This window comes from Telopea speciosissima, chromosome 9, assembly GCF_018873765.1.
Source record: "Telopea speciosissima isolate NSW1024214 ecotype Mountain lineage chromosome 9, Tspe_v1, whole genome shotgun sequence".
Lineage (NCBI taxonomy): Eukaryota > Viridiplantae > Streptophyta > Magnoliopsida > Proteales > Proteaceae > Telopea > Telopea speciosissima.
Genome location: NC_057924.1, coordinates 51,245,908 through 51,264,359, shown reverse-complemented (window position 1 = coordinate 51,264,359; position 18,452 = coordinate 51,245,908). Strand labels below are relative to the sequence as shown.

At 39.2% G+C, this 18,452-nt stretch overlaps 1 protein-coding gene across 1 annotated transcript in view; it reads left to right on the top strand.

Annotated features, from left to right (window-relative positions):
* The first annotated feature begins 1,449 nt into the window (after nucleotides 1-1,449).
* Nucleotides 1,450-18,452, top strand: part of LOC122639033 (disease resistance protein RUN1-like) — a 20,608-nt gene continuing 3,605 nt past the window's right edge. Inside the window, exons 1-4 of the mRNA XM_043831872.1 lie at nucleotides 1,450-1,766; nucleotides 15,590-16,733; nucleotides 17,005-17,304; nucleotides 17,403-18,396. Coding sequence (XP_043687807.1) covers nucleotides 1,672-1,766; nucleotides 15,590-16,733; nucleotides 17,005-17,304; nucleotides 17,403-18,396 — 2,533 coding nt within the window. The 5' untranslated portion in view covers nucleotides 1,450-1,671. The remainder of the gene's footprint in view (nucleotides 1,767-15,589; nucleotides 16,734-17,004; nucleotides 17,305-17,402; nucleotides 18,397-18,452) is intronic.

Below are 18,452 nucleotides of genomic sequence, written 5' to 3'. Positions count from 1 at the left end.
TGTAGATAAAACAAGGTTTTCATTCAGGATGTCTTTGCTATGCATTCTAGGTTGATTTCACATGTTTTTGTCATCAGAGAATACGAAATAGAATTAAAATGCATTCCAAGAATGCATAGCAAACACAACCACAATTACCATAGACTGCGTTTATACTCTATAGTATTCAACCAACAACCGAGTGGACTATGGGTGAGGTATTAAGGAAAATATGTTAGTTTGCAGTCGAAAGTTCCCTTCCAAAATCCCAATTGTCATGCATGCATATTCGATACTTTTCCAAAAAACGCACATAGTATCGCTCAAAAGGCCAATTATCCCAAAAAACATGTTGATTATGTAGTTTGAGGAATTGGTATCAGATTGATTGGATTGGCTGAATCGTATTAAAATTGGACTAACGGATGCAAACAGATAGCAATTCATATTAAATACCAAAAGTGTCTGAAATTTTATGTCCGTTATGGTGATATTTATCCTTTTGGTATTCAAATAATCCAGTCGGTGTGGAATAAGAAGTAGAATAATATTCACTCTAGGTATAATGCACTGCTGTTCACGTGTCTTCTTGTAAGTGGTTGGTTTATTTTATTCGTATTAATTATCTATTACTACTTATAAAACAAGTAATTTGGAACGTCGATTGTTATCAAACGAAACTCTTTTTTCCATCGAACTATAGAAGGCAAAACAATGACTTTCATTTAAGGAAAAAAGATCTTAGTCGGGGAGTGTGACCTATGCCAGTACTCTCGTGAGTCTCTCTCTTCTCTCTATGTGAAAAACCACCTCTACCCCCTTGTTTTATGGAAAAGAGAGAGAGACACATGAGAGTGCTGGTGTAGATCATACACCAGATCATACACAAAAAACTAATACTCTTCATTTAATTATCAAAGAGGTACTGTGTCTACATCACTCAACCAACCATGAGTTGAGATACAAGTCTATGAGTGTGGTCCCCTAAAGTAGCACGTACGTACCCCGTTACATTTCAAGAAGCTAATACAAGGCATCTCTGTGAGAATATTCTATCTGAACGGTTGTGAGTCGTTCACGTACGGCATACGCTCACGTATACGAACTCCCAATTGACATGGAAAATCGAGTTGGGGATAAGCTGGATGTCACTAGAATTTATAATGTGGGTGGGTATAGATTTTTTATGCATATCAATATCGTCCTCGTGGTGACAGTAAACAAGAAAAATAAAGAGAGCTCCAACAACCATCTCTGCAAGTTCATGGCTTCATCATCAGGGGCTAGTAGTAGTAGTAGTTCTTCATCTTCCTCCTCCCGTCGTCCTTCTTCTTCTTCTTATGATGTATTTATCAATTTCAGAGGTCCAGATACTCGCACAAACTTTGTCAGTCTGCTTTACAAAGCTCTAATAAAAGATGGAATCAATGCCTACAGAGATAGCCAAGAAGTCATGGAAGGAGTGAGATTTGCCCATCTCTTCTAAGAGCAATCCGAAGGTCTGAAATCTCGATTCTTGTCATCTCTAAAAAATATGCAGATAGCAAATATTGTCTCTTGGAACTTGCTGAGATTTGGGATTGCCATAAATCTAACGGTCAAACCATTCTACCTGTATTCTTTGATGTTGAGCCACGGGATATTCGACATCAGACCGGAAGTTTTGAGGTTCTATTTCAGGAACACCAGAGGATGTATAAGTCTGATGATGTAGAGAGTTGGAAGAATGCTTTGAAAGAGGTGGGGAATCTAAAGGGATGGACTCTCAAAGGGGGTGCAACCATTGAGTAAGTGATCTTACTCTCCTCACAAACTTATTATTCCTAAGCTAGTGTTGGATCCAATCACAAACTTATTAACTGGAGATCTTTAGGAGATGTATATGTACATGTCACATCTGCATGCCACTGATTTTAAGTACGTTTATGTGATTTTGTTCCAATATAGTATATACATATGATATCAGCTGTCGACTAATAAGTGTATCTGTATTTGGATTTTGGATACATATTAAATATGAAAGTTGTATATCTAATTTAGAAAACACAGGTTCTCCAGCTCTAAGGGTTTTTTTTTGTATTTTTTTGGGAAAAGAGAAGTATTTATTGAAGATAAAACATGCAAAAAAATTAAGGAACTAAGGTTGTATATTTCTCATCTAACCATGGAGTGGAATTGGGTCAAACTAAGGGTGTGAATCAGTTTGGTTTCAGTTATTCGCTTCGGTTTAAGAACAAAATGTAGAAATCAAAACGAACCAAACCGAGAATAGGAATCTCGCAAGGCCCTTCCATAGAGAGTTTCTGAGATTGGCGACTCATCCATTCAATGACTTCGGCACATATCTGGGCGTTATCAAAATGGGTGATTCTCCAAAATATCATTTGCATAGAAATTTTCTTCCAACTTTTACCAAAAAAAGAAAAGAGAAATTTTCTTCCAATAAATCACGTCACTATACACGCCTATCATGATCAATCAATTGAGAAACAATAGATATAGGAGTATGAGAAGGCTTTGGAGTTGTAATCTTGAAACCCTTAATTGTAGGGATCCATTGATCATTCCAAACATCAACTTCAGCCCCAACACCGATTGTCCAACAGAGTCCATCATTTAGCACCCTCTTAAATTACCTTCTAAAATACTCCTCCAGCCCCATCTCGGTTGGTGTCCTATTCTAAGTTCGAGCCCGACTAGTTCGGCTCAGTCCTGCATATGTGAGCTTGAGGTCGGGCTGTGCTCGGCTTTGACTAGATTTCACACCTTTTTTGGCGCCCGGGCTTCGTAAAGCTAAGCGCGAGAAGGCTTTGTCTGCAAGGTAGGCGTAATTATTCTGTTACTGCTACCGTCTTGTATATTTTCATCATATTTAGGCTGCGTTTGGTAACGGTTTTAACAAAGAACGTCCGTTCTTGACTAGAAACGTTCTTTTGCGTTCTTAGTCTAGAACGGCGTTCTGAGACAAAAAATGACCGTTTGGTAACATTCTTAAAAAATGCTGTTCAGAACGAAAATGGTGTTTGGCAAATCTGTTCTTCCTTATTTGATGTTAATTACAATAATGCCATTTCTTTGTCAATTATACCAAAAAAAGACTTGTAAAATCCTTTTCTCTTACCAACCTTGGAATAAAATTAAAATTTCTCATTAACATAACCAAAGTAAGTATAAAAAGATGTCAAATTTCAAAGATGCCATTAAAATTGGGCTCTTGTGTGGATTAGTGGCATAACTAACTATGCTATAAATAGTTGAATAAAGAGGGTCTTGGTGGACTCGAACCACCATCCTCTTGGAACATGCTCATGTTCCAAGTGCTCTACCAATTTGAGTTAAAGACCCACCAAGTTGTCAATGAATTAACACAATAGATTAAACCAAATTATATTCTCCATCCTTTTGGATTCTAGAAAGCCAAGAGATTTCATAGACTGAATGATCTTAACTAACTGAAGCACTCGGCTATTTTGGACATGAGAAGTAAAAAAATTTTTTGTTTTTCAAAGAAAAGGCAATTAGTACAAACAGAAAAATGGTGGTGCCAATGCCAAAACCTTTTGAAATTGGTCCAAAGAGATATAGATGGGCCCTGCTCTTACCTGCCATTCATTGCTTCCTTTCTCAGTAATTTCTTTGTCTTCCCCAATCCCCTTTCTCCTATGTGAGTGGAAAAGAGTAAAGGAAGAAAAGGTATGGATATGAAAGTTGAATCAACTTATAATTTAAAGGGCAATCATATGATAGTCCCCCCTAGGGTACCCAGATCAGAAATCAAAAGTTCAAGTTTGAATCATTCTCCCCTGTCATACCCAGATCAATATCATCCAATCAAGTCCCTCTGGGCTGAAGATCACATCACATGATCAATTTCAGTATTTTGTACCCCATTTGTCTCTCTGGGATACATTTGAATTCCAGTTTCTTCGATGGTTTAGCTGATTTGCCTAGAAATAGAAGTCGTCTCATTCTTTTGAAGATTTCAATTTCCCAACATCTACAACTTGATCCAAATGTAATATTCTTTTCTGTTCTGCTATTTCTGTCCAGGAATGCCTTAATTAAGAACTAGCAAAATGAAGTACAACTAGGGAAAGACTTGAATTCTCTGCCTAGTTTGATTTGGGTTGGGCCAAAAAATAAAAGCTGATGTATTGGATTCAACTCTGGTTGGATTGACCAAAAAAGAAAATAGTTTTTCTAGTTTTTCTAGGTGTTCTGACATGGTTAATTAGAGATTAAAAATATCATTACAATAGTAGAAAAAATGATTTTTAATTATTTATAGAAAGAAACAGCTTTGTCAACCCATCACACAGAAAAATGACAGAGAAGGGAAATAGAAAATGATTTTTCACTAAAAAAGTATATCTATCAGAGGATAAATAAATTGTTCCTTCCACTGAACTTCTTTCCCATACCATCTTACTCACGGGTATGCCTTGGACTTTACAAAGCTAATTAAATATATGAAAAGAGACCAACCACTATCACCACACTTGGAGAAAGATCAATAGATATTAATAACTTATGGGATCTCATAATAGTAAACTTGGAAAAACCCAAAAGTTTACTGACAATGTCATATGTTTCTTAAAGTTACAAAATTCAGAGAGAGAGAGAAGAGAGAGAAGAGAGTGACAATGTCATATGTTTCTTTAAGTTACAAAATTCAGAGAGAGAGAGAAGAGAGAGTAAGAACCAGCAAAATGAAGTACAACTAGGGAAAGAAGTATGGGGCCTGTTGTAGGACTTGGGTGCCTGAATGATTAAAATGCTTTGATGATTCAGATGATGAGGTTGTGAACTGCATCAAAGAAGCATTCATGGGTTTTTTCACCTTTCCTGCTTTTCTTTGGTATAATGAGCTTTCCTATTTCATTAGTGCTTGGGTGAGATGAGGTGGGATCAGGTGAGACCTTGAAACATGGGTTGAAACTGTAAGACTTTTAGAATGAATTGAATTCCTCAGTACCGATTAGGTATGTGAGGTTGTATATTTATATTGAATGTATACAAGAGTTTTACAATAAGAAGTAACTTGAGAATCACTCAAGAATGGATAAGGATAAGGTCTGTTACAGTTTAGGATTCAGTTGATGATAACCCTTGAGAGGTGTTATCGGTTAAGGACTCCTCTTGTGACTTGGAAGAGTTGGCGTGAGGAGGGACTCTATCACACCCCCTCAAGCGCAACGGGAGTTCTTGAACAGTAAGCTTGCTCCTGATTTCTCTGAATCTCGAATGGGGGGGGGGGGGGGGGGGGGGATGACGGCCGGGCGGTACTTAACATCGGCCATTGGTCACGATCTAGAGATAAATCAGACATCCCAATACTCTTTTTGGAAACGATCAGCACAAGTGATGAATCGTTTTCAATATTATTTTGATCATTTTAACATCGGCCAAGTATGTGGCTCCTATATTATCACACCAAATCAAAGGTGGATGTTGCAACTTCGCGGCCCGATATCACGAAGGATATTGAGTCTGAGTCCAATACCTACCTTTTTATTGGAAACTTGGTCACGCACAAAATGATAGTCGATTTCAATATGCTTAGTCTTTAGTGCATGAAGAAGAACCCTATTTTGGTTTTTGATTTCCTGGCCAAGTATGTGGCTCCTATATTATCACACCAAATCAAAGGTGGATAGAATTTGCAACTTGCGTAGCCGATATCACGAAGGATATATTGAAGCCGAGAGGAGCTCGGAAGCCGTATTGGCTAGCCCTTTATATTCGAGACTTCCGGTGCTAGAGCGTGCCACAGTGGGCTGCTTTTTGGAGCTCCATGAGACGAGGTTTGGACCAAAATAAATACAATACCCACTTGTAGAGTTCCTGTCGTCGGGGCAACCAGCCCAGTCCGCGTCAGTGAACGCCGTTAGGCCAAACCTAGTCAGTGGACGTATAGCGATACCATAATCCATGGTGCCTCTTATATAGCGCAGAATGCGTTTCACAGCCATCCAGTGATTTAATGTAGGAGCCTGCATGAATTGGCAGACTTTGTTGACCGAAAAGGAGAGATCTGGACGAGTCAACGTTAAATACTGTAGGGCACCAACCGTACTATGATAGAGAGTAACATCAGAGAATAATGGGCCAGAGTCCTTGGTCAACTTCGTCCCTGACGTGGCCATCGACGTTACACAGGGTTTACAATCGTCCATGTCAGCCCGGTGAGGTATATCTCTCACATATTTGGTTTGTGTGAGCACAAGACCATTGGAGGACCGATGGGCTTCGATCCCAAGAAAATAATTCAAATTACCCAAATCAGAAATGGCAAACTCCTTCCCCAATGTAGCTATCAAGGAAGAGACCGCAGTGGGTGCACTGCCGGTTATTATGATATCATCAACATAGACTAACACCAGTAGAGTATAGTTCTTATCGCTCTTAACAAACAAGGAGGAAATGGACTTTGAAATTTGGAATCCGATGGCTAAGAGATGTGAGCTGAGACGATTATACCAGGCCCGTGGAGCCTGTTTCAAACCATAGAGTGCCTTGCGAAGATGGCAAATATGATCCGGATGGCGTGGATCAGTGAACCCCTGGGGTTGAGCCATATACACATCTTCAGATAGATTGCCATTTGAAAAAGCATTCTGAACATCTAACTGATGGATGCGCCATCCAAAGGTGACGGCAAGAGATAGGACAAGGCGTATGGTCGTAGGTTTCACCACTGGACTAAAAGTCTCATCATAGACAAAGCCATGCTCCTGATTATACCCTTTGGCAACAAGGCGGACTTTAAATCTGTCGATGGTGCCATCAGATTTAGTCTTAACCTTGTATACCCATTTGCAACCAACCACATTCATACCAGGTGTATAGGGAATCAAGTCCCATGTTCCATTGCGCACTAGAGCATTAAACTCAACCGCCATTGCCTTGCGCCAATTTTCATTTTTATTAGCCATGGTGAAACATGTCGGCTCAATAGGCAAAGAGGGTTGGTGAGTAGGTGGAAGGGTTGTTGCATAGGCTTTTGGTTTGTAGATGTTACTTCTGGACCGAGTTTGCATTGGGTGAGTAGAGGTCTTAGAAGGAATTGGAGTCGGGTCGATTCTGGGGGGGGGGGGGGGGGGGGGGGTTTTTTTTTTGGTTTTTTTTGTTTTTTGTTTGTGTTGTTTTGTTTTGTGTGTTTTTTTTTTTTTTTTTTGTTTTTTTTTTTTTTTTTTTTTTTTTTTTTTTTTTTTTTTTTTTTTTTTTTTGTTTTTTTTTTTTTTTTTTTTTTTTTTTTTTTTTTTTTTTTTTTTTTTTTTTTTTTTTTTTTTTTTTTTTTTTTTTTTTTTTTTTTTTTTTTTTTTTTTTTTTTTTTTTTTTTTTTTTTTTTTTTTTTTTTTTTTTTTTTTTTTTTTTTTTTTTTTTTTTTTTTTTTTTTTTTTTTTTTTTTTTTTTTTTTTTTTTTTTTTTTATTTTTTTTTTGGTTTGGTGTGTGTTTTGGGGTTGGGGGGGGGGGGGGGGGGGGGGGGGGGGTGGGGGGGGGGGGGGGGGGGGGGGGGGGGGGGGGGGGGGGGGGGGGGGGGGGGGGGGGGGGGGGGGGGGGGGGGTGGGGGGTTTGGGGGGGTTTTTTGTTTTGGTTTTTTTTTTTTGGGGGGGGGGGGGTTTGGGTGGGGGGGGGGGGGGGGGGGGGGGGGGGGGGGGGTTTTTTTTTTTTTTTTTTTTTTTTTTGGGGGGGGGGGGGGTTTTTGGGTTTTGGGGGGTTTGGGTTTTTTTTTTTTTTTTTTTGGGTTTTTTTAATTCTTTAATTTAAAAAAAGGGGAGGAGAAAAATAAAAGCAAACTGGTGGAGTGGGAACAGGAGGGGGATCTTGATGGGAAATAGGCGATGGTGCTGGGTTGGAAGTAGGAAGGGTACCAATGGGAATTAGTGGTTGAGTGGTAGGTGGAGCCAAAGCCGAGGTGGGTGGTGAATGGGTTTGCACTGTCACCCCCTGGGTTACTTTAGAAACCGGTAAATATAGGCTAACCGGTGTATGGCTTGTGGGCTTAGGTGATGCTAATGGCGATGAGGCCAGAAATGGGAAATGGCGTTCATTGAAGATGACATGGCGTGATATATATATGCGATTAGTGGGAACATGGAGAAATTGATACCCTTTATGTTGAATGGAATAACCGATAAAAACACATTGGAGTGATCTGGGATCCAGTTTGTGCCTTTGGTAGGGTCGTAGCCAGGGATAGCAAGCACATCCGAAAACCCGCATATCAGTGTAAACGGGCTTCTGTTGAAAAAGACGTTCATAAGGTGACTTATGCTGCAGTACCGGTGTAGGCATCCGGTTTAGCAAAAACACAGCCGTACGGAAGGCATGCACCCAGTACATTTTCAAAACTCCAGCCTTAGTAAGAAGAGTAAGGCCAGAATCAACTATATGCCTGTGTTTTCGTTCCACAATCCCGTTTTGTTCCTGTGTATGAGGACATGAATAGCGATGAAGAATGCCATTAGTATTCAAATAGGACTTAAACTTTAGAAATTCGCCTCCGCCATCAGATTGAAAACTCTTTATATTGGTACAAAAATATTTTTCCACCTGTGTTTTAAATGAAATAAAAGTGGGGAGGCCTCAGATTTTGTAGTTAAGGGAAAAATCCATGTATAGCGACTATAAGCATCAACAAAAGAAATACAATATTTAAAGCCATCAATAGAAGGTATAGGGGAAGGACCCCATAAATCCGAATGAATAAGTTGCAATGGTGCATTACAAGTACTGAAAGAACTAGTAAACGGTAAACGATGAGACTTGCTTAAAGTGCAAGGTTCACAAAAATTAAAAGAAGAGGACTTGGCCACTGGGAGGGCATTCCGTTGGATGACAGATGTGACCACATGATGAGAAGGGTGACCAAATCTGTCATGCCAAACCGAAGGAGATACCCGTTCTTCAATAAAGGCTGTTGGAGAAGAAGATGTGGCTGACACTGTAGTAGAAGATCCAGAAGACAAAGAATGAGCTGAAGTAGAAGCACCATTGAGAACGTATAAACCATTCTTATTCCGGCCGCGAAGAAGGATGTTCCCCGAGTATGGATCCTTGACAAAACAAAAATTTGGGTGAAATTCAAAAGCACAGTTATTATCCCTGGTAAATTGAGAAACAGAAAGAAGATTCTTTTTAATATGGGGAACACGAAAGACATTGTTAAGACAAAAAGAAGACACAGGTGTACTCAAAATTGATGAACCAATATGAGAGATTTTCAAACCTGAGCCGTTGGCTACGCGAACCTGATCGGTGCCATGATAAGTGGATGGAATGGACAGATTCGCCATATCTGCCGTAAGGTGATCAGTTGCACCAGAGTCCGGATACCATGAGTCGTCAGTTCCGGTTTGAGATGGGGCAGCATACATAGCAGTGGGATTGTGGTTCTGCTTGGTGATGTTGGGATTAAATCGCTGATAACACTGCAGTGCAGAATGCCCAGATGCAGAACAGACTTGACAAACAACCTTGGCACGATGGTCATTGGAATACCTGCCTCGCCCACGATAGCGACCACGGCCTCTGCCACGGTAGGAAGGTGGGTTGGTATTTGATGTAGCAGGTGTCTCCTTCACAGCCACATTAGCAGTGGGTGCGGCTGGAACCACTTCAGTAGTGCGGCTATTTAAAACAACTTCCTGATTTACGAGAATGCCTAAGAAATCATCCAGGCCAATAGGTTCTAATCGGGAAGTGATAGAGGAGACAAAGCCATCATATTCAGGCCCAAGGCCATGAAGAAGGCTAAGCACCATCTGGCTATCAGAGATGGGCTGAGCAGCTGCGGCCAGGTGTGCGGCAAGGGACTTGGCCTTTTGAACATACTCGGCTACAGAGAGTGTGCCTTTCTTCAAGGACCTGAGTTGAAACTCAAGCTGCATTATATGAGCCTGAGAGCGTGAGGAGAAGTGCCGCTCAAGCGCCACCCAAACCGCATGAGAAGTAGCCAAACCAACTACCAAAGAGAAGACAGACTCAGTGATAGTCGAGAGCAAGCAGCACTGCAACATCTGGTCTTGTTGCTGCCATGTGAGATAGTCAGGGTTGGGTTGCAGCTAAGGTGTAGCAGCAGGATCAGTGGCATTCACGGTAGCGGCAGTGGTCGGAGAAGGACACGAGAAGGAGCTGTCGACATATTTGAGATAATCATGAAGCCTGAATAAGGGCAAGAATTGAGCACGCAATAAAAGATAGTTGGTTTGATCCAACTTAATCTGCAGAATATGGGAGATATTGCCTCCGAACCCAAAAGGTGTAGAAGCCGAGATCACAGCAGGTGTGGTAGTGAGGGAGGAAGGAGAGGTCGCCATAGCAGAACACGTGAAGGAAAGAAAACCAGAGAGGAATGGATTGAACTGCTAAGACGTTAGCAGGCTGCTGATACCATGTACGACTTTTAGAATGAATTGAATTCCTCAGTACCGATTAGGTATGTGAGGTTGTATATTTATATTGAATGTATACAAGAGTTTCACAATAAGAAGTAACTTGAGAATCACTCAAGAATGGATAAGGATAAGGTCTGTTACAGTTTAGGATTCAGTTGATGATAACCCTTGAGAGGTGTTATCGGTTAAGGACTCCTCTTGTGACTTGGAAGAGTTGGCGTGAGGAGGGACTCTATCAGAAACAAGGATTTATCAGACCCCACATGAAAACATGAACAGCAACCCAGTCTATTAGCACTTACCAGTCCCTTCCCGGTGTATCAGGATTAGATTTAGGTCAGACATTTTCAAAACATAGCTGGGTTACTGAATCATCTCTTCTCTTGGCCACAGGCTACCATACTTCTGGATGGTGCACACGAATTTCCTGATCACTTATCAAGTGTCTCTACTAGATAACAGCTGTTTCCTTGGGTGAACCAGCAAAAAGAAGTCCATAATCTCATCACTGGATAGGTACAGTGAGAGAAACCGAGAGCCAAGCAGTATGGGGCCTGTTGTAGGACTTGGGTACTCCAATTCTCACTGAACCTGTCCAATGACTGCAAAGGTAAAGGAGCCATCATAGACTCCCTGCTTAAACAATATGATTCATGCTCACATATACCTAAATGAATACACATACATGCCTTCATCAAAAGAAGATACACATACATTTCTTCGTTATTTTTTTTTTTGGTAAAAAGAAGATACACATACATGCATACACCTTTATTTGTACAGGATCAAAAAGATTTGAACTGAATGGTGTAAAATACCCAAAATTTATGGCCAGCGAAATGAAATTTAAACTACACCATGCACAATGAAGCAAATGGGGCATCAAACAACTTCAGTTCACCTTAAATGCAGCAGGAAGTTTCTGATAATTCTACATGGTAATTAACAGATGGGTATGGGGGAGATGGAAGCTACGGATTTCAGATATAGTGATTCACAATCTAATATTACAGCAAAGCCTCTTTTTTTTTAATTTTAATACTGTTCGTCATGTACCTTTTCAAAAGCTTAATTTGCAGAAAAGCAAGCCTCTTATTATATATATTCACAAATCATACTTCTCTGGCTCAATAGTCGATACTGTTCCCTTCTAATTAAATAGGAAAGTGGGAATTAACAAAATTCAGGTCATTTATCCATCTTCTTGACATGGTGAAAACAGAAAACAAATTGGTATGCCGTCCAATAGGCCCTAATCCATGAGTTCATTAAAAAAAAAAATAATAAGAAACACATTCAAGCAAGGAACCAAACTGCATACAAAATGGGAAACAAAGGGGTGCTGATCCATACCTTTTCGGTTGTAGGGTGCTGATCCACTTCCTGAGACAAAATCGGAAACAAATTGGATCAATTTGTTAACGTCCAAAATATTGAAGATTTGTTGCCCATCTGGAGTTATGTAATCAGGGGTGCTGTGTTCAACCGAATACAGGAAAACAACAAAAAAGGGTTACAGATTAGATGCAGAAAAAGAGACGGAGAACTCGATGATTGATTGATTGATAGCAAGGGATGGGAAGTAGCATTACCAGAAGAAATCCTGGCTGAGAATGAAGTCTTTTTCATTCTCATCGATGTTAAGGTCGAAGTCGAAGTTTTCATCCAAGGGAAACAACAAGTGATGCTGCTGCTGCTCCTTTACTTCTTCGAGCTGCTCAGATTCGATGACCGTCCGGAGATGGAAGCGAGAGAGGTTGGATGAAGATGAAGTGTTTTGGTTGTGTGGAAGCAACGGCATCGGAAAATGCATTGCGAGAGTAGCACCCTCCATTCGATCCCTCTCCCTTCTGCTCCTCTTTAGGGTTTTCCTCTTCATCACCTCCACTTCTCCACTATCCCCTCTCCTCCTTCCCCGACACTCTTCGCTTCCCTTCTATCAGAAACCAAAAATATTGTAACATTTCAATACACATATATATACAGAGAGAGGAAAAGAGCCAAAAAATGACACAAAGAGTATGAGAAGGAGAGACAGAGACAGAGAAAGGGAATGAGCGAGAGAGAGGTGCAGAGAGTGCGAGAGATAGAGAGGGAGAGAGAGAAACAAAGAGAGGAAAACAACGAGCGAACGTTACCAGAGCATGCGAGAGATAGAGAGGGAGAGAGAGAGAGAGCGAGAGAGAGTGAGAGATCTCTCTCCCAATTTGGTGCAGCAGAGTGAGAGATGAGTCGTGATTTCTCTCAAAAAATTCCCGTGTTTTGTGATTTTTGTCCGTCGCGTCTTGTTCTTTGTTCTTTTGGTGCTCAAGACCTCCGGTTCGTTCTAAAAGAATGAAAAAACGAATCGCAAAGCCAAACACTTTTTCATGTTTTTTTGTTCTTTTTGAACAAAAGAACCGTTCAGAACATTGTTCTGAACGTTACCAAATGCACTCTTAGTCAAATGATCGTTTTCACTTTTCATCCTCAAAAGTCAATACCCTTTAAGAACCCTCTTACAAAAGAGAAAGTCTTATTTTCTTTTTCTTTGATTCCACTCATATCCATCCTTTCATTTCCCCCTCCCTCCTCGCCTTCCCTTCCGAATCCCCTCTTCGAGTGAATACTTACAAGCTAATGTGCTTTGGAAAGCAAAATTACCTACCTATGCAAAGAGGAAGTGTTATCCTACTTTATTTTAGATGGACCATAGGTCTATTTATGTTAATTTCATGGGTTAGCATATTCTTTTAATCCACATTCATTGGACCATTCTCTGGGGGCATGTATTTGAGGTTTTAAGATTAAACCACTTTCATTTTGACTTGGCCCTTAATCTACATAACAATTTCTCATTTTTTAAGGAGAACCTCCAAACAAAAGGTCTTTTCAAATTTAATCCAACCTAGGACGGTATGTCCATATTAGGCCTAGGATTAAGGCTTAAAACCTAGAATTTTAGATGAAGCTATCTCTACAATAACCCTAATTTATACTTCATAAGTTTACCAAATGACTGAATTTGATAGGGAGCAATAAAATATTGTAAATCATAGAAACTTATAGTAGAACCAAACAATAACAACAAAAACAAACTCAGCCTTATCCCAACTTAATGGGGTCGCCGGCTACATGGATCCAAACAAAAGAAAGTAGGGAAAACTGAGGTCAAAATAGAAAAAGGTGGATAAAGAGATGGGGAATGAGATGAGAAATGTAAAAAATGAAAAATAACAAAAGAGAGATGAACAAGAAAATGAAAAATGAAAAATGGAAGTAAGAGGAACGAGGCATATCCCAGTAAATCAAGAGAATCTCAGCTAAATGGGGTCTGCTACATGGATCTTTGCCCTTCAATAGGCTCTATTGGAGGTCATACTTAGTACAAGACCTAGACTATGCATGTCCTCCCCCACAACTTCCCCTATGGTCATTTTAGGCTTGCCCCTAGCTCTTTTAACTCCTTCAATCAGGATCATATCACTCCTCCTTACTGGGATTTCCCTAGGCCTCTGTTGAACATGACCATACCACCTCAAATGAATCTGCCAATGCTTGTCATTAATCGAGACAACTCCTAAGTCAACTCTAATACATTCATTCCTTACTATATCATTCATAGTTTTTCTACACATCTATCTTAACATCCTCATCTATGCTATACATAGCTTCTCAATATGACACTTCTTAAATGCCCAACATCTGCCCCACACATCATAGTCGGTCGTACAACAATCCTATAGAACTTTCCTTTAAGCTTTAAAGGAATACGACAGTCACACAGCACTCTGGACGCACCTCTCCATTTCATCCATCCAACATTAATTCTTTGTAAAACATCATCCTCTATGTTACCATCCTTATTTATGATTGACCCCAAATATCTAAAATAGTCATTTTGTAGTATCTCTCTGCTTTTGTTATTTCATCCACCAAAACGATAAGCGAAGAACATACGCCACGAGATCTCGTCTTGAATGCTCTTGGTTAGGTCGTCCATGATCAACGCAAATAGATATAGGCGTAAGGCTGATCCCTGACCTAACCTAATCATAATTGGGAATTCCTTGCCCTGACCTCCCACATATCTCACACTAGTCACCACACTCTCATACTTATCTTTAATTATATCAACGAAGAGCATTCACCAAAGTTTTAAAAAAGGAATGTATCAAATTAGGGCTATAAAAGTTAAAATTTAGCTTGCAATAGGAGCGTAAGTTTGTAGGCATATCAAGCAATTCTGATTAAAAATTATTTTCACATTGAAGAGAAATTTTACTTTGTAATTTAATATTAAACCACTAGAGTACTAGAGTGACCATGACTATGAGTGAGTTTCCGTTGGATGTATTAGCAGTAGACACATGTACCACCATCTTTTAGGGCAAACAAGGAGCATTTTGGGAAACAAAAGGACATATGTCTACTGATGAGCATACATGCAGTGGAGCCACACCTCATTATAATCCATACTCATACAAAATTGACTGGAATTAATTACTATTACTACTTACAAAAGGAAGTTTATTACCATAAAATTACCCTTTCCTCTGCTGGTTGCTTGTTCTCTAACTTTTATCAAATTTGCTGTAGGGTTTCAAAAAAATAAATAAGGGTGTATGTTCTCTATCCGGGAGCTGCATGTGCCCAAAGACATGAGGCGGGACAAGGGCGGGGTTTGGATCATGGGGGGTCATTTTATCACCCCCATGTGTTTGGGCGTACCCTATGCCCCCAATGTAGAGAACTTTATCCTAATAAATAATAATGCATTTAGGTTTTCAAAACAAACAGAGTTTAAATAACTTATAATGTGATACTTATTGTATGACAATATAACCTATTGTTGACCTCCTACCTTTGTTCTTTAAACCAATGTTGTTTGGTCCATCAAAGGTGTATGTTGTTTCCTTTCTACATGTGGATCAATAAGGTATCAATTTTGTTCCTTGTTATGATTTGGCATGCATTATTTGATGATATTTATGGCTTAGTTGTGAGACAAATGTGAACAATAAAAAATACCAGCCCACCATTACCTTTACTCTCAACACAAGGTTGGATTTCTCAATTTGTACTCATGATTCTCATTATTAGTGCTTACCATTTATAAATTTTTTTTTCTATTCCATCTAAAAGTTGAGGAATCTCTTATTTTTTGTATTAGAGATTTACATATCATTACTTATTGTTGTGATTTACTCTTTAACATGATACATTGTAGGGATCAGTCAAATTTAGTCGAGTTAATTGTTCAAAGGGCTTTGAGAGAACTAAACAACACACCATTGGATGAATGTAAACACCCTGTTGGAATAGATTCCCACATTGATAAACTACTTCCTTTGTTAGATATTGATTCCGATGATGTAAGATTTGTGGCAATATGTGGCATGGGCGGCCTTGGAAAGACAACTATTGCAAAGGCTGTCTATAATTGCATCTTTAGAAGCTTTAATGGAAGTAGCTTTCTTATAGATGTGAGAGAAGAAGCTTCACAAGGAAATAAGGGTTTAGTTTCTTTGCAAAAGCAACTTCTTAAAGACATCTTTGACAGGGATCAAGACATAAGCAATTCTTCTCAAGGATCAAAATTGATAGAAAAGAGACTCCATAGAGAAAAAATTCTTCTTATTCTCGATGATGTGGATGATTATGAACAACTTGATGCATTAGCTGGTGGAATCAATTGGTTTGGTCAAGGAAGCAGGGTCATCATAACAACTAGAGATGACCATTGTTTGAATGTACATAAAGCTGGTAAAAGTATTAAAATATATAAGCCTGAAGAACTAAATGCTGAGAATGCTCTTCAACTCTTTAGTTTGCATGCCTTTTCAATGAGCAAACCTCCTGATGATTTTAAAGAGCTTTCATGTGAAGTTGTGCAACATGCTGGTGGGCTACCTTTAACCCTAGAGGTGTTGGGTTCTTTTCTATGTGACAAAAGCGAGGAAGAATGGGAAGATACATTTCGAGGATTGAAAAATATCCTTCATAACAAGGTCTTTGGAATGTCAATAAGAAGCTATGATGACAAGGTCTTTGCAAGGTTGATGATAAGTTTCAATAAACTAAGTCACCAAGCAAAAGTTATATTTCTTGATATTGCATGCTATTTCATTGGATGGGAAGTAGAAAAAGCAATTCCAATATGGGAAGCTTGTGAGTTGTATCCAAGATTAGCCATAAAAGAACTCACTCAAAAGCACCTCCTAAAGATTGATGTTGATGGCCAATTGAGAATGCATGATGAACTTCAATTTATGGGAAGGAGAATTGTCTTGAAAGACATCAATGGGGATCCTGCCAAGCTTACTAGATTGTGGTCTGCTGATGAGATCTCAGAAGTATTAGAAAAAGGCAAGGTGAGTGGGTCATCTTGTTCTTGTTCACTTTTTTATTTTAAATAGGGGGAAGTTTTCATACACGGCCATATAAGCATGCACGGTCGTGTCCCCTCTCACAAAGAGTTGGAAAAGTCACAAACCCCCACCCATTAATTAATGCCTTGAAACTCTCACCCTCTCACATACACGGCTTACACAGCCGTGTATGAAAACTTCCCCCTTTTTATGTTTTTTTGGATATGTATGCATCAAATTTTCTTTACTTGGAATACTATTTTTTATGCTGTAGGGAACTCAAATGGTTGAAGGTATCCTCATTCCATTTGGACTGCACATAGATGATTTAAGCTTTGATGACTTTGCCAAGATGCCCAATTTAAGATTTCTCTTAGTTGGCAGTTATAAGGGTAACAACCTCATCACTGGGGATTTTTCGCACCTTCCTTCTAAATTAAGATGGTTCAGTTGGTTTTATACCCCTTTGGAAATAGTACCAGCCAATTTTTATCATGAGGAACTAGTTCATCTTGACTTATCAAGGAGTGAAATCAACCTAGCTTGGAATGATAGACCTCAAAATAATATAAAGGTATTTATAGTATGATTGTAATTTTAGTTTTTTCACTTAGTTTTTGTATATTATCAAATTTTAAATTTGAAGACTTATATTATTTCATTGTTTGACAGAGGTTTCAAAAATTGAAGATTCTTATTCTCAAAAGCTGTTATCATCTCTCAGACTCTTTCGACTTCTTCTCATGGTTTCCATGTTTACAAAGATTGGATCTGACGGACTGCCGTTATCTTTTGAAACTCCCGGATGGTATTTGCGAGCTGGCTTCTCTCAAAAGTCTTATACTCCACGGTTGTTTTTCAATCAAGAAGTTGCCTACGTCCATAGGTAATCTAAAACATTTGGTTCAGCTTTCAGTAAGTTGGACAAGAATTGAAGAACTGCCTGATGGTGTAGGGCAATTAGAGAAGCTTGAGAAATTAGATGTTTTAGGATGCAGTGAGCTGGTGAGGCTACCAACATCAATGGGTAGAATGAGGAGTTTGGTTCACTTTGACATGACAGATACTAAGATTCTAAAATTACCAGATGATTTTTCAAAGCTCTTGAGCTTAGAGGTGTTGAGAATGAGAATGGTATGGCTACATTATCAGTCAGACTCCGGGAGGCTTCAACCACTCCAAATCAGCAAGAGTAGTTTTCCTTCTCAACTTCAGGTTCTATATTTGGAACGTTACATGAACCTTGAATCTCTTCCAGAGCTTCCCTCCACTTTAACTAGTCTGGAAGTTAAGGAGTGTATTTCGCTGCAGATAATTTCAGATCTATCACACTTGGAATTGTTGAAGGAATTATTACTTTATGGTTGCAAATCATTGGTAAGATTACCGGATTTGTCAAACCTTAAAATATTGAGGAAATTTTGGATTAGAAATTGTGAAAATCTAGAGGAAATTCCCAGCCTCGAAGGAACAGAATCCTTGGAAGAGTTGAAAGTGGAAGGTTGCCCCAAATTAAAAGAGTTACAAGATTTGTCAAATCTGAAAAATTTGAGAGAATTAGAGATTAGGGACTGTAAAAATCTAGAGAAAATTCACCTCATCGAAGGAACAGAATACTTGAAAGAGTTGACAGTGGAAGATTGCCCCAAATTAACAGAGTTACCGGGTTTGTCAAACATGAAAAGATTGAGGAGGATAAGTATTCACGGTTGTGTAAATGTA